This window comes from Bidens hawaiensis, unplaced genomic scaffold (assembly GCF_021521415.1).
Source record: "Bidens hawaiensis isolate Kalapana, Puna unplaced genomic scaffold, B.hawaiensis_p1.1 tig00061543_1, whole genome shotgun sequence".
Lineage (NCBI taxonomy): Eukaryota > Viridiplantae > Streptophyta > Magnoliopsida > Asterales > Asteraceae > Bidens > Bidens hawaiensis.
Window position 1 is genome coordinate 1 of NW_027501076.1, and position 17,486 is coordinate 17,486.

A 17,486-nucleotide genomic window follows, 5' to 3' on the forward strand; every position below is an offset into this window, starting at 1 on the left:
GTGAATGCGTTCAAACCTTTTATAACGTGAATATGTTAACCTTTTCAATCAGTCAAAATTAATTTACACTCAATGAGACGAACGGTTGTTTGTCTTAACGAGTCAATCAATTTCTACATGAGATCGTGTAATCCCTAAAACGTTATAATACAAAGTAGAGAATAAAATCAAGTCAGACCGAATACGCATGTGTATGGATCCAAACATAACAGTTAAAGCTCAATCAATCAATCAAAGGCAACGAAGCCGCGAGCTTAAACGGTCATGACCAGTTCTCAGTTCAGGGCCATTTGGCTCGGGAAATACCGTTATGTGTGTAGGGCAGTGGTACATATACCGGAAGTAGAAATGCTTCCGCTGAGCTTGTCAAGAAAACTATGTTTGTATTATAATGTCATTCAAATGTTTTATTAAGTCATACGTGTTCACCAGCATATCGCTGACGTATTTTTCCCCACATTTCAGGGAAACAGATTAGCACAGGTACAAGGAATATAGTCATTCATGAAGATAGACGCTCGCAAGGTAGAGATGACTCAGTTTTAAATTATTAAGATATCGTAAACAAGATTTGAACAGGATTTTTAAATCAAATACTTGGATATTTATTATCCGAGAAATTTTCAAATAAATTAATATTTTATTATAACCAAAGTCTTCTGCTAAAATAAACCGCAACTCTGATGTATTTACAAAGCAGGTACCAACTATTGGTCATACGCCTAGGCCCTAAGTCGGGGTGTGACAACTAAAAACCAAACTTATCCTTATATAGATGCCATTCTTTTGACAAGTATATGTTTCATAAGTCAAATCATTGTTCACACATACTTTGATACGATAGATCTCAAAGATAAATCTCACGGGATAGATATCATAATATACCGAGATAGTCCCAAAGAGAAATTAGTTTTATTCCATAAGCTTACCTTAAGTGCGTCCTTACACATGTAACAAGGAATATCTCTCTACTTTAGAGGATAACTTAATCACATAGATTATTTCCTTATGCTTCATCAAGTAAAAGCCTTATGTATGTTCAAGTATATACTCGTTTAGAAATTATTCATATTGCAACACACTAGATATGCCTAGATTAATGTGAATCATCTAATAAAGTATTAAAATATATTTAAACAAAATGAGAGATTCCAATTTTAAAGAAGAATTGAGAACTCAAACTGGTTGATTACTTTAAACTTTGTTATATTCAAAGATAACAAAATGTAATTTTCGGGATATATTCTTATGTCTTAAGATAAATCTATCTCAGGGCGGAGTCATAATGAACTAATAACAACAACCTAAGTTATAATGACATAGTATGTTGATTAATCATTATGCAATTGTCAATAAATGTTATAGAATATTTATGAGTTGACTCATAAGTTTATTAAACTCCATATAAATTATATGTTGAAGACTTCGTATGATAAAGTCAACTACTATGATTTCTTAAACAGTAATACTTCGAGATGTGTTGTATTAAATTATGATATTAATTATTCGTTTATGAACGAATTGAGGAAACTAAAATTTCTTATCGAATACATTCATGATATGCTTAAGGATTTTATAACTAAAGGTCTATCTCTCGAAACTTTTCATCCAAAAGTGTCAAGTTATAAAAGTTAACGGGTCCAAAATACTCTTAAAATAAATAAGAATTAAAGCCCCGAAACTGGCATGAAAAACCAAAAATAATCAAATTTTGGTACCATTAGGCAACGCGACATGCATAACCCAAGAACCATTGCGTTACGTGATTGAACTAGGGAAAACCTGAGGATGGGTGGTTTCGCACTACGCGATGGACCCACCCATCTCTCCATCACACTATGCGACGTAGCCACTACAGCTGTGTGACATGCTTCTAACCACGTGTTAACATGTGACACCATGCGCCACGCCACATAGCGACACATGGCAAATCTAGTATGGACGTTGCAACCCTTGTGGGCGACGCCGCACTACACGATGGCCCACCATCTCATTCGTTGTGATACCCGACAGATTATTATATTTAGAGCTGGCTAAGACACCTATCGCTCCTACGCGATGGAGTGTTTTGTGCCCCATCACGATACGTGACCAAATCCAAAAGTTTCACTATAAATAAGGTGACCAAGTTGTGCATCTTATCATCCCAAACACACCTCACTAATCAAATAGTTAGTCTCGGTGTTCGTGTTATGATTTCAACAATATGATAATCCGACCTGTTCGTTTCTCGAAGTAAGTGCAAAATCTGACGTTGTTCTTTCAAGATACTCAACAATTAATAGGAGTGCTTCCCGCTCTAAACTTAGGCATTTCATACAAAGTACCCGCATAAGGTAAGGGTTTTGTCAAAGTATTTTATTATATTAGCTTAGATCCTGGTCAGGGGTATAACTCATACCTTGATCAAAATAAAAGTTAAATATAGATTTTGATAATAAGCCAAGTGTAACATCATGGATTTTTCTTGCAAAAATGCTAGTCTTTTTTACTCGTACTTAATGAAGTTCTCGTATTTATTTCATCGTCTGAGCTTACTAGCGTTGAATTATATGTTATTTATTGAATAACGTTATCTTTGTATGCGTAATTATATGATCCTATGCTCGTTTCATCATAAACATGTTCAATCGTTAATATGACATGTTGAACTGGAATTCCTAGATTAATATTTTATAACATGTAACAAAATATGTTGTTAATTTTCCAATATGGAACATTTGAAGAGAGAGAGAGAGAGAGAGAGAAAATGCAATTTGGCCGACAATCTTTATAAAATGGACAAAAAATATGGACTGAGGCGACACTTTGGGATAAGTTCCGACGAGATATCTACACTAATTATAATCTAACATGTGTAAAAAAATCTAACAAGTCGGCCAAAAATTTGAAAATGTTGAGGGTGTCGTCCATATTTTCTCACTAAATGTTTTTTTCTCTAAAGCAGTCTTCTCAAACGGTTTTTATGTTTCCTATCTGATCCATACAAATTATCAAAATCTTGAAAATTGTTACTTTTGAATTCCGTCTGAGCAGACGCATTTGAGAGAAATTTGTTTCAATGAGACGAGATTGATATTTTTCCTTTCTGGACCGTCCAAATCCTATGTTCTTATAAGATATATGTTGAATCCTTCATCTCTCTAACACTTTGATCTTTCATCTCTTCATAACCCTTTGTTCTTCATCCAAAATCATAAAGTTTAAAAGGGAAGATCACGTAGAGGTTATTGATATAAGTCGCGGGTTCATTGGTTTGTATTACGACGACAACATAATTTCAATGTCGAGTACATTGTTCAATTTCGTACCCTGCTCGAAAGTGATGAGTCTGGGCCTCTTCGAGAGTTTGTGAAGGCCGAAAAAATATGACCAAAACCTGCATATGTTGAGGTGAGCATGAAAAATAAGGAAAACTAGTTAATAAAAAATATTTATATAAACCGGTCGAATTCGACGAATTTAAGATTTAAGTGTCAGTGTGGACAGATGTAGCTTAATTTTTGTAGTGTGGACAGATTAAAAACAAATCATGCCGGTGAGGACGAGATTCCAACTTATAAGAACTAAAATATCAATCTCGTCTCCTTGGAACCAATTTCTCTCAAATGCGTATGCCAAGATGAAATTTAAAAGGAACAATTTTCAAAATTTTGAATTTGTACGGATCAGGTAGGAAACATAAAAAAACCTTCTGGAAAGACTGCTTTGAGAAGAAGAATTAGTGAGATAATATTGATGACTCCCTCAACATTTTCAAATTTTTGGCCGACTTGTCAGATTTGTTTATATGTGTTAGATTATAAGTGGTGTAGAAATCTTGTTGGAACTTATCCCAAAGTGTCGCCCAGTCCATATTTTTTGGTCCGTTTTGGGAATCTTGAAGATTTGTTAGCCAAATTCCATTTTCTCCTTCTTCAAATGGTCCATATTGGGAATTTTTCTTTAAAAGTTTTTACATTTAATACCATGTGCATGATTATCAAAGTTAGATAAAATGTAACTGGCATAGTTAGGTTTATAGATGGTTCTTGTGTCGCAATTGAAGGAAGAAGGTCTATAGTCTTAGAAAGTAAGAGTAAATATCACAAATTACTTTCAGATGTGTATTATATACCACATTTGAAAAGTAATATTTTGAGTCGTGGGCAAGCTACTAAAGGTGGTTGTGAAGTAGTAATGAGAAATGAGTTTCTTTGGTTGTATGATAGGACTACTAAACTTTTGTTGAAAGTGCACAAAACACCAAATAGGTTGTATAAAACAACTTTAAGAATTAGTTCACGAATGTGTATTTTGGCTAAGATTTATAGTGAACCATGGCTATGGCAAGGAAGGCTTGGTCATGTGAACTTTGAGTCACTTAGAGAGATGATAAGTAAAGGAATGACAAATGGAGTACCATTGATCAGTCATCTAGCACAAGTTTGTGAAGCTTGTTTAGCTGGTAAGCATTCAAGAAATTCTTTTCCAGCACATTCATTCTATAGGGTTGAGGTACCTTTGAAACTTGTATCTGTTGATTTATGTGGACCCATACTTCCCACAACTCAGGCTGGTAATAGGTATTTCATGCTTTTGGTTGATGATTGTACGAGATACATGTGGTGTTATATGCTTAAGAGAAAAAGTCAAGCATTTGAATGTTTTAAAAGGTTCAAATGTAAGGTTGAAAATGTGTATGGAGAGAAGTTATGAACTCTAAGGTCTGATAGAGGAGGGGAGTTTACTTCTTATGAGTTTAACATTTTTTTCAAAAAGGAAGGTATCACAAGATTGTTGACTGCACCCTATTCTCCCCAGCAAAATGGCACTATTGAAAGAAGGAATAGGTCTATCTTGAGCATGACCATAAGTATATTGAAGGCAATGTTAATGCCTCAAGACTTTTGGGCAAAAAGGGTAAGACATTCTGTCTATCTTCTTAATATAGTCCAAAATAAGGCCTTAAAAGAATTAACTCCATATGAAGTTATTAAAGGTAAGCGACCTGATTTGAAACATCTAAGAGATTTTGAGTGTGTTGGACATGTAAAAGTAACAAAGCCTGGTTTGAAAAAACATGATGATATAAGTATGCTGATGTACATAAAATTATACATTTTTTAGCATCAAATAATCTCTAAAAACTGCAATTTCTATCAAATAACATAGCTCAGAAGGCTACTTATCACATTAAAATGCAATTTCAGGTAAACCCAATCCTTAAACGAAAAAACAAGCAAAAAGACGAAGAAAAACGAAAGAAAATCCAAGAAAAAACCCCAACCATGTCCTCGTGCTTCCCTGACCATGCCCCCATGCTTCTAAAACAAGAAAAGACAAAAATATACAAGAAAAGACAAATATTTGACACAGAAGCACGGGGCCGTGCTTAATCAACCACGGGGCCGTGGTCACCTTCAGATAAGACAAAAAGAATTACCACGTGTCATAAAAAAACACAAGGCCATGCCTCAGGAAGCACGCCCCTGTGGTGAGTCATCATGTACGATCTGACAACATTTAATGCAACTGGACACCTGGACACGGGGGCGTGCCTCTAGAAGCACGGGGCCGTGCCTCTCACTCCAGACTGCCTATAAATAGAGGCTCTTATTGCATTGATGAAGTGTGTTTGAAGAAAATCTCTAAACGGGTTTCTCTCATAAAAACACCCACATTACACTCATATTGAAGATATTGTGGAGAGTTTAAAGGCTTGGAGGTTACCATTGTCATCCATCATTACCATCATCATTATCATCCATCATCATCATTAAGAAGGAAGATTCATCCACATTTTGTTAGATTGTTCTAGTTTAATCATGTGTTTGTTATCATCATCTCTTTAATGTTCATAACAATGCTTATTGTGAGCTAAACTCAATTCACCATCTAATCTACGAAGAAGCTTTGTTTTACTTGATGATTATGTGAAACATGTGGTTTAGTTTGGTATAGTACATGGTTATTTTGCAAATTTCCTTTGATGAAGAAATGTTTTATCACTTTAACTCAATACATCAAGGTTGATGATTAATAATCATTCATGTTAACTCATGTTCTTGGAAACTAGAAATGGTAAAAAGAATACTTTGATAACTTATTCAAGATAAAACATGGATCCTTATGTTGTACTTAGAAATGATGAGATATAAGTTATGATCTATTTATCTAGTTTTGATAACTCTAAAATAACATTGTTAACACGATTGATTAGGTTATCATACTAGTTAAAGAAATCATATGTTACTAGAATGCGTACTTATAACCTAATTAAATCAACCAAGGGGAGGTTGTGTGAGTTAACTACAACCACTTGAAGTTGTTAGGATTGGTATTTGAGAAATAGAAGTCAATCCTAATCTTTCTACTATACCAAATTTCTTGTCTACTTAAATTGACATTCTCGTGGTAGCATGACATTAGGAAAGGATGGACTTTAAAATGCGCATGCTACTTTCTTTTATGTCATAGAATATGTTCACTTAGAAATGAGAGACTATTCTATCATATATTATTAGAACAAGTTTATCACATGTTTATTTAATAATCATCAAGGAATAATGGAGTGCATTCTTGATCTTAGATGGTAACCTTCATATAGTTGAATTACTCACTTAGAATTTCTCTTCTTGTCACCTATGTAACATCCCCAAAATTTCGATCTAAATTTAACAACTTAGGAAAGTTGAGGGATCAAAAATGATATAAAGACAAGTCATGGGAAAATATTAAATAAGGAATTATAAGAAAATAAGGAAATAAAAATATTTCCTAAGTTAAGTCTTCTTACATGAAGGAAACTCCATCCCACATGGAAGGATGTAAGAAAAAGGAAGCACTTTACTTGGGTATAAATAAGGAATGTAAATCCCATCCCACATGGAAAGTGGTAAAGAAATGGAAGCTCTTTATAAGAGATAGAATTTCCATAGTTATATTCTTTTATGAATATCATGCACCAAGTGGTCCTAGCGGAGGGTGCGTAGCACCTGACGCGCACGCGCTCGGGCTCGGGCTCGGGCTCGGGCTCGGGCTCGGGCGAGGACGAGGACGATGGCGATGGCGAAGACGAAGGCGAAGGCAAAGGCAAAGGGCGTTGGGCGCAATGTGGCGCTTTAATGGCGCAATTTGCACTTGATGGACCAGAATTAGACCATAAGTGACAAGCCACAAAAGATAAAGGACCAAAAGTGAAAAATAATATTAAGGGACCCATCACGGTACGCGATGAGTCCAAAAGGACGGCCATCGCGGTACGCGATGGGCCGTGATGACTCACGAACACGTGTCACACTCAGGTGACACGTGGCAACACTCTGGTGACACGTGTCAGGCCACGTGTCGACACGTGTCGGTCGCGGTACGCGACGAGGCCAGGGAGAGGACCCATCGCGGTACACGATGGGATCCAAAATCAGCTATAAATAGGAGGGGGTCCGGCTCACTTCATACACACACATCACAACCACTCTCTCTCTAGATTGTTACTCTCTCTCTACCTCGGTTTGCGTACCAAACACCGTTTTGCGTGCCACCGACCCGACAATCATAACCTCGTAATCCGTATCAAATACCCGGTGTTTTTCCTCGAAGTACGTGCCACTCAAGAAACCCGACATTCTGTCTCGAAGTACGAGCACAACCCGGTGACCAAACATTGCCTCGATTTGCGTGCCAAGAAGAGTTAATCAAGAACGTCTCGATAAACGTGCATAGAGTATAAGTGCTGCCCGTATAAACTTAGGAATATCTAACTCCGAATACCCGTGCGAGGTAAGGAGTTCTGCCTAAGTTATTATTATATTATAAATGGCTTAGACCAAAGTCGAGGTTATAGCCAAACCTTGATTACGATTAAGAATAAAATAACTTTCCTTAAGCAAATGTTATAGTTAAAATATAGTTTCTTCTTGATTAAGAAACGTAAAGCAAGTTTATTCAGGAGATATAATTAAATAGTATTTCTTTATTGTTAAGAAATATAATATTATAAAGTAATGTTTCCTCTTGAAGAAGAAACATCGTGTGTAAATGATAAACAAACAAAGGGACTAAAGGTCCAAATGTTTTGAATAAACAAATGCTTTTATCAAGGTTAAAGCTATACAAAACGGACTAAAGGTCTGAAGCTAGATCGTTGATCTAGTTATTTATATAAAAGTTATACTCGTACTATAGGTGCGAGATAACAAAGAAGAGGGAAAGACCCTCGGACAGTGTATTGAAGCTGATCTAAAAGAGAAGGCTATACTCGTACTATAGGTGCGAGATAGCAAGGGAAAGACCCTCGGACGGTGTTGAAGCCGATCCCAAAACGACAAGGTGAATACGCCCCAAACATTTTATAATGAGTCTGAATGTTTGCATAGGATTTACGAATCCTTAAAAACTTTGTGTACAATAATAAGAAACGGACACTCTGATTAAGAGTATACATGTGTCTGGATCCAAACATACATGGTGACTCGGCATTTCCCCGAGGCCATGCATATCATCAAACATGCCTCTGAAGGTCTACGGGACTGTTCAGAGAATGATATTGTGTATATAATTAATTGTACATGGTACTTAGGGTAATTTTATCCCAATTCAGTTGGGTGCCTAATGAGTAGTCATAAAGGTATTATTGTTGGTTTCACAAAGGTATTGAAAAGAGATTTTAGAGTCAGCGTTATTCACCATCTTTGTGCTAACGTATTTTACCACCCATGATTACAGGGAAAACAAGAAAGGTTAGAACAGACAAGCAAAAGGAAAATAGAAGATTGGAGTTATAGTCATTAGATGCTATCTGATGGCTCAGATATTTTATTTGAAAATATTACAAAGAGTTATGATTTCTAAAAGAAAGGTATTTGAAATATCAAACGGGTATTCAAACCCGAGTTTTTAATAATAAGTTTTCAATATGATTTTACTAAAGACTTCCGCTAATAAGTTTTCAAAGTAATAATATTTTATTAAAGACTTCCGCTGAAAAAAAATCCGCAACTCTGATTTATTTACAAAACAGGTACCAACTTGTGGTCACACGCCTAGGCCCTAAAGTCGGGGTGTGACAACCTATATATTATATATAAGTATTTCTATTTTATAAAAAGTTTGAAAATCAACCTCAAAATGATTAAACCCTCCGATTAAAGAAAGACGAAGATTCATTATTCGAAAAAATTGTGTCCACGGATCGATACTTGGTTCTTACCAATAATATTCTACATATACGATATGTACACTTGCCTATTTTGTGTGTGTTTAGTCTTAGTAGAAATCACTTTTATAAATTTAAAACACGATCTTGTGCGAAAGCTAAATCTCCCAATCCATTACATTTATATTGCATGCGCACACCACATCATATGTCAATGGTGTATCTTGTAGTAGAAGAAGGTACTAAGTCACATAGGATGTATGATGCTAACAATAAGAAAATTGTTGTTAGTAGGGATGTAAAGTTTGGAGAGGTTAGGAACTGGGATTGGTCAAACTATTTGAATGAGGTGAATGATGGGACTCCTAGTTGGGTTGAGTTCTTTATCACAGATAATAGTTTTCAATCTATGGAATGGGAGCTTCATGTGCATAATGAAAATGAAGATGGACCAGCGCCAGAATTAAACCAGTTCAAGCTGATCAAGCATCTACAAGCCATAGTGTAGGTGGTTCTGGTCAAGTTGAATTGAGAAGGTCTAATAGAACTTTTGTTTTACCTTTAGACTAAGTGATTTTTTCTAGATGGTAATCTTAGATATGTTACTAGTAGAAAAAATGATGTTAATCTTGTTGAACTTCTTCTTATTAAAGAAAGGGAACCCGTGTCTTATCTTGAAGCAGTGAAAGAGAAGGTCTGGAGACATGCAATGGATGAAGAAATTGAGGCCATTGAGAAGAATAAGACTTGGATACTCACTTATCCTCCTTTGAAATGTAACCTAATAGGGTTAAAGTGGGTTTACAAATTAAAAAGGGATGCTACGGGAAATATTACAGAGCACAAAGCAAGATTAGTTTCCAAGGGTTATGTACAACAATTAGGGATTGACTTTGAGGAATCTTTTGCTCATGTTGTAAGGATAGAGACTATAAGGTTGTTGTTAGCTACGTCAGCCAAAAATGGGGTGGAAAGTTTACCATATGGATGTAAAAGCCGCTTTTCTTCATGGTGAGTTGAAACAAAGATTCTTTGTCAAACAACCTACCTGAATGGTATGAGAAGAAAAGGGCTGAGATAAAAGTGTATATGTATAAGTTGTCAAAGGCTCTTTATGGCCTAAGACAAGCTCCTAGAGCATGGAATTTAAGGTTGGATTGAGTCTTGAAAGAGTTTGGATTCAAAAGATACCAACATGAACAAGTTGTTTATGTGAGGATAAAGGCAGGGTCAACCTTGATTATAGGGGTATATGTAGATGATCTACTTGTGACAAGAAGTAATCAAGTGGAAATTAGTGAATTTAAGCAACAAATGATGTCAAAGTTTGAAATGATAGATTTGGGCTTGTTATGCTATTATTTGGGAATAAAGGTTTCACAAAGGAATCATGATTAAGCAGTCTGTATATGCTGAAAAGATAGTCAAGATGGTTGGGTTTTTGCAATGAAACAAAAAACTCCTATGGAGCATGGTTTGAAGTTATTCAAGACTGAGGGTGGAGAGGAAGTGGATCCAACAAAGTACAGGAAAATGATAGGCTCTTTGAGGTATTTGACTCAAACTAGACCAGACTTGTGTTTTGCTGTTGGTTATTTGAGTATATTTATGCAAAATCCAAGAGATACTCATTTGAAGGCTATAAAGCATATGGTTAGATACGCTAGAGGTACAATGCAATTTGACATTAAGCATGGGAGGCATGATGGTGGTGATTTGGTGGGATATAGTGATAGTAACCAGTTAACTGAAAGTGATGATGGGAAGAGCACTTCAGGTAATGTGTTGTATTACAATAATTTCCAGTTTCTTGGCATTCTCAGAAGAAACAAATTGTTGCATTGTCTTCTTGTGAGGCAGAATTTATAGTTGTAACCTCTGCAACATGTCAAGCTCTGTGGTTACAAGGACTATTAGAAGAAATGACATGCAAGAAGCAAGAAATGGTAACAATCTATGTGGACAATAAGCCAACTATTGCTTTGATGAGAAATCTGGTTTTTCATGGCAGGAGTAAACATATTAATACAAAGTGCCATTTTATAAGAGTGTACAGAGAAAGAACAAATTTGGGTGGAATTTGTTAGTGGTAGTATGCGAAAGGGTAATGCTTTGACTAAACCATTGCCAAGGGTAAAGTTCACTGAAATGAGGTTCTTGCTTGGTTTAGAAGACCTACAAGATGCTTGGAATTAGAGGGGAGTATGTTGGAGGATTTAGATGTAACTCCAAGTTAGCTAGATAGTTAATAATAGTTAGAGGTTATTTGTTGTTTGTTCTAGAAGTAGAGGACTGATATTGTAATTTTCTATTTTTCTTGTTTGTATAAACAGACTTTGAGTCAGTCTATTAATTCATTTCATTTTTCTTGTTAATACAAACCCTAAAATTCTCTATGTATCATCATCTTGTTCATCTTAATTTCTTGTTTTAATTCCTGGTACTTACCTTTAATCACCTTTAATCAATTGTGGAAATAATTGTTTGGAGCTCGTGCTATTACCTTGTATATATTAATGTGTAATCTCCCTTATCTTTAAATTTGCTAATGAATGATGATGTAGACATATACATTAAAGCAAAGTATCATAACCGGATTTTGTATATGCAAACTGAGACGTACCTTTGTCAAACTAGCAACTTAAGTTTTGGGTTTAAACTATTATAGCTAGGTAAAATGATTACGGTTGCCAATATTGTAAAGCTGGAACTACATTTACACATAGTTAATACATTTTAAAAATTAATACCAAATTCCGCATTAAACTATTTTTATCGAGCTTTTATTAATACATGTGTTACCATTTTAGAGTTAAGGAGTGACAAAGTAATAAATAATAGGGAGTTATGAATGATTGAAAGAGTAAAATTGAATAAGCTTTAATTGATGATTATTTTGCTTTGAATATATTTCCACAATTTATTTGAAACCCAAATAACTTTTTAAACTTTATATTATTTAAAAAAATTATACGCTAAAATCGAGAATTTCAGTTTTAATTTGAGCATAGTGTTACTATGTAAATATTTTATATAAGAGAATTATATAAAAACTTTGATATATTGTGACTCTGTGATTAATTTATTTATTTACATAAATGTGCATAATTATAAATATTTGTATCATTAGACACATGTTACGCAGTAATTTATCAATTTATAGATGTTGCACAATTATTATATACATTATGTAATATAGGGTTATGTAATGTTTTTTATGTGTCAAATTTTTGAGTTTATCATAAATAGGTTGACACAAGTTTGTCTCCTAAAATGCCAGTGTTGTATTTTGATTCAATCGTATTGTGTTGCTTTTGTGCCTTAATCAGATCAATGTCTAAGGCCCCGTTATCGGTGCCTCATATTGGACGTTGGATTTACTCATCAACATAGTTCTAATCATCAGAATTAATAAAAACATACGCGGAATATTAAAACTTTCATAACATTACAATAATAAGTCATAACATGTCTTAAAACATTCATCTTGTCCTTTAAAATCAAAACATAACATAACAAGTCTTCAGATGCCACACTCTTATTCTTCTGCCATGTGCCCCGCTCAAGCCAGCTGCCTCATTCTACTCACCTGCGTGCATACTAAAAGTCAGCTACGCTAAGTGACTTCTAGTTAATCAAGTAGCATACAATACGTCCTTACAAATTCATATAAACGTACCCGAAAGTACATATTCATACATAGTTCTTTACCTTCCTTCATACGTTCATACTATCATACCTTCTTTCTTTCCTTTTATACATACACGTATACATAAACCTCGTCCTAGAACATTCGCAGATATTATTAGGGTCTGTTTCCTACATTCGCGGATATTATTAGGGTCCGTACATTCGCGGATATTATTAGAGTCCGTACCCTACATTCGCGGATATTGTTAGGGTCCGTTCCCTTCATTCGCGGATATTATTAGGGTTCGTTCCCTTTCTAACCATTCCTTCCATACCTTTCTATACATTCTTAATTATAATTTCCATAGCACATACATCATTTGTATATCATACATATATATATATATATATATATATATATATATCAATCATATCTTTAAACTATCCCTTGACGGTACGCGCAATATCCGAAGATCGTTCATGCATCATGAAGCATTCATTCATACATAAATCATATAAGACATACTCTTACCATTTAAGGTAAGTGTATTAACTAATCACATTGAGCATGCACATAGCCCCGAAAACATAACAAGGAAGTGGGGCTAGAAACTCACCTGAATGCGGTTACGTTCACCGTTAATGGTAATCCCTTTCCTTAGCTGTGCATGACTAACTGTATAACAATTACACGTATCAATTACTATCACTACCATATCGTCTTTCTAGTTTAATTATTACCCTCAACGAACGGGGGTCCGGGGGCAGCGCCCCTGGCAGCGGGGTCCTAGGGTCGGCAGCCCCTAGCGGGTCCAAGGGGTAGAGCCCCTGGCTCAATCTCAATCTCTATTTTCATTAACTGTCTTAACACATTTTCCATTATGATTTTAAATTAATTCTAATTCACTAACTCAATCTCTATAACGAATTAAGCCTAATTCGTTACTTTCACAATCTAGTTCATTAAATGATTCGTCATTCCAATTCGTTATCTGAACAAGCCCTGATTCGTTACCTTATTCTTAACGAATTGGCGAGTAACGAATCACCTGATTCGTTATCTAGTTCGTTGTATAGTTCATTATTTGGGCATAGCGAATGGGTGAACTGATTCGTTGTTTGGACATAACGAATTGGCGAACTGATTCGTTATCTTGCCTTAACGAATTGGTTAGTTGATTCGTTACCTTACACCAATCATATCCAGACTTTGACCCTGGGTCAAAGTCAAAATCGTCAAGAACACCATAACAGTCAACAGATCTTAAATCTGCAATTAAACCTTTGTTCCTTAACCAAATAACACGATTTAGGTATCAATGGATTCAGAATCACCCTAACCCTTTGTTCGTCCAATTATTCACGTTTAAGGCGTGTGATTTAGGCATATATGTTACGGGTTCTTCACACTAACAATTAACCTATCAAACTGTAATCAATTTCAGTAAGTTTAGCTTCGTTGGATTCGTTTTTACCATACTAACACAGATCTATGATTTCTAAACGATTTCGAACCTATATGAACAAGTTCTCGATATAAACCTACCTTAAACGAGCCGAACTACGAACACGGTTAAGCCTTGATGTTGTTTTGGTCCGTCACGACGTTCTAGCACCAACAAGCTCGGGTTTTCGCCTTCGGATCTTGGTTCGGGTTTGTGTGTGTTTTCCAAGGTATAGGCTATGGTGTAGAGATGGATAGAAATGAAAAGGTTTAGGGTTTAAGGGTTATTTATACTCCCTTAAGCCCATGGACCTAAGGCCCATTCCATTTCTTATTTCATCTTCTAAAGTCCAAGCCCACCTTCTATTAGTTTATTTATTTAAACCGACACACGACATATTATAAAATAAACGAAATTTATTTTATTAATTCTTATCAAAAGTAGGATGTTACACAATGCATATTGTTTATGATTTTAGGAGGAATGATGATTCTCTTGTTAATTGTAATCTATCATAAAACTAAAAAAATGCTAATGATTCGTTGTGCTTTATTTCATGATATAAGATGTTAGGTTTTAGTTGATTAGGGTGATTGTTGATTAATCCATTCTTTTAGTTAGTGTTGGTTGAGGATTCACAACTTTAGGAACGACTCAACTATTTAAAAGCTAACGAATTTTAAAGTTAGAGCATTTTTTCCACCTAATATAAATCATCTATAATATATATAAACGAAAGCTCAAAATTTTATGTGTCGCGATATGGTCGCTCTCCCATTTTATGGAAAACACCAGATTGTTTGATTTTTAAATGAAGGTTTCTCATGCATTTGACCCAAATTCACGGGTATGGGTCTTACCAAACCCAGACAGTCCTTAAACGGGTTATAGCTTCTCATTAAATTAAAATATAATCTCACCAAATATTTGATATGAAAATCCTATAAAATAGGGATATACTAAAATTAATATTTATTTTTTTAAATAAAAATATGATTTATAATTAAGAAACAATTTTATATTAAAAAAAAGAAGCGGGTCATGGGTTTTACCAAACCCATATAACTTTTAAAACGGGTTATAACATCTAATTTATTTGTGAAACAATTTTCATCATCAAATTCTAAATATATAATTATTAACTTCCTTACAATACATAAAACTAAAATTATATATATATATATATATATAGGGGTGGGATCTAGAGAGAACTCCTCTTAAAGAGAGAACTAGAGAACTAGTAAATAATTATTTTTAACTATTTTTAAAAAATTATTTTGTTATTTTTGTTTCTTTCCTCATTCTAATAAGATGATATTGTTCCTAAAAAAACGTCGATGTAATGCGTATGTGCATTAATGTGTATTGTATATATAAAATAGTGTTTTATTGCATATAATACAACACAAATACATTATCTAAATATACATACTATTGAATATATGCAAATACGACACTAATAATTGTATGCAAAACACATTATCGCATATATGTAATACAACACTAATGCACATATGCACTATATCGATTTTTTTTAATTTTTGTATATAATATAACACTATTGCAAATATACAATACAAACAACTATATATATGCTATTCAACACTATTTCAAATATCAAAATGCACATTATTTCACATATGCATTATAAAAAAAGTCGGTGTATTGCATATATGCATTACTCGTTAATTTTTTTTATTTTTTTAGTTTTTTTTTATTTTTATATTTTTTTGTAGTAAAGAATAACAACATATAAGGATGAAAGAAAAAAAATTGAAAAATATTTTTTTTAATTAAATTAAAAATACTTCATTATTAGTTCTTTAGTTCTCACTATAAAATGGAGTTCTTTCATGATCTTCTCCCTATATATATATATATATATATATATATATATATGGATTAATGGGGTTACACATTCACTTCTCATACGATCCATCCCCTATATATATATATTGGATCATTTCATAAGTTTTTTTACAACGAGAAGTGCGATAAGTGAACATGTAACTCCATTAATCCATAATTTCACTCCATTTCTTATTGTGTAGATGTGTATGTACGTGTGTAGGTACGTATTTTTGTATATGTGTATGTATGTTTGTATGTGTGTAGGTATGTAGGTTTGAATGTGGCTCGGTACGTTTGTATGTGTGTAGGTACGCATGTATATGTGTGTATATAATATATATATATATATATATATATATATATATATTAGAAACAAGTAATATAAAATAACCCCTTAATACAAACGAAATCATTAATATCGTACGTGTCGCGCTCTGGTCACTCCCCGCCCCCTCTCAGGCCACCAGATTGCTTTATTTGTACATGGAGTCTTTTTATGCGTTTGAACCGCTTTGACGGGTATGGGGCTTCTAATAAAACCCTCATAGCCCACGGGTCATAATAACTCATCTTACATTTTCCTCTACCCGCGAGACCTTGCTCACACCCACCTTATCGCTGGTGTGGATTGAAACAGGGAGAAGTCTGAACGAAGATCATGGTGGATTGAAAGTTTTTCTCTATTTCACAATTGCAAAACCTTACCTTTCAATCAACGATGTCATGGTGCGATTTCATCGCTTCAACAATACATTACTTGCCCACTATTTTTGAATCCTTTTTTTTTGCAGGCATCTTTTCTTATTATGCTAATTTCAAATCGAATTCAATAAGTAAGTTGTATCATTGCTCCTAATCTATATGAATACTTAAAATTGATTGGCTTTTGTTCTATATTTAAGATCGGCCTTTGTTATCTATTAAAGATTCATAGCTCTTTATTAATTAGGTTTTCCGTTTGTTTTTTTAAGGTTTTATGATATATTATTATTATTGTTATTGTTATTATTATTATTATTATTATTATTATTATTGTATTCAATTTTAAAAGGTCTAGCCTTTGTTGTGGTGCGCGCATACAATGTATATATGCGTGGGCCATTGGGTGGGCAAAAGTGAATTTGCACTAATTTTGACGTTATTTTACTAATTTCGTGATAATAACGTTAAAAGTGGTGGAAAGTTAATCAGGCATCATGTGGTGGCGTTGATGGCCGAAAGACAAAAGTACATGCACCAATCAGCCGACGTCCAAATGGCTGTGTTTTATGTGCCTTATGACCAAGACTTGATGCAAAACTACTATCGAGCCGAGGGTCTCACCAGAAGCAGTCTCTCTATTCCTACAGGTAAAGGTAAGGTTGTCTACATCTTACCCTCTTTAGACCCTACCATAGCTAACCTATTGGTGGGATTTACGGAGT

At 34.3% G+C, this 17,486-nt stretch overlaps 2 protein-coding genes across 2 annotated transcripts; both read left to right on the forward strand.

Moving 5' to 3' along the window:
• Nucleotides 1–9,350: 9,350 nt before the first annotated feature.
• LOC143603411 (putative mitochondrial protein AtMg00820) lies at nt 9,351–10,151 on the forward strand. Its single transcript, XM_077080208.1, has 2 exons — nt 9,351–9,640; nt 9,734–10,151. The coding sequence occupies exons 1-2, from the start codon at nt 9,351–9,353 to the stop codon at nt 10,149–10,151; spliced, it is 708 nt and encodes a 235-aa protein (XP_076936323.1).
• Nucleotides 10,152–10,600: 449 nt separating this feature from the next.
• On the forward strand, nt 10,601–11,332 carry LOC143603413 (secreted RxLR effector protein 161-like). The gene is made up of 2 exons (XM_077080209.1): nt 10,601–10,913; nt 11,193–11,332. The coding sequence occupies exons 1-2, from the start codon at nt 10,601–10,603 to the stop codon at nt 11,330–11,332; spliced, it is 453 nt and encodes a 150-aa protein (XP_076936324.1).
• Nucleotides 11,333–17,486: the final 6,154 nt, after the last annotated feature.

Bases quoted from the DNA above. Each gene is read 5' to 3' on its own strand.
- LOC143603411 (XM_077080208.1), top strand. From the start codon at position 9,351: ATGGTGTATCTTGTAGTAGAAGAAGGTACTAAGTCACATAGGATGTAT. The intron at 9,641-9,733 runs GTAGGTGGTTCT...TGGTAATCTTAG, and splicing joins AAGCATCTACAAGCCATAGT to ATATGTTACTAGTAGAAAAA.
- LOC143603413 (XM_077080209.1), top strand. From the start codon at position 10,601: ATGGAGCATGGTTTGAAGTTATTCAAGACTGAGGGTGGAGAGGAAGTG. The intron at 10,914-11,192 runs GTAATGTGTTGT...AAGAGTGTACAG, and splicing joins TGATGGGAAGAGCACTTCAG to AGAAAGAACAAATTTGGGTG.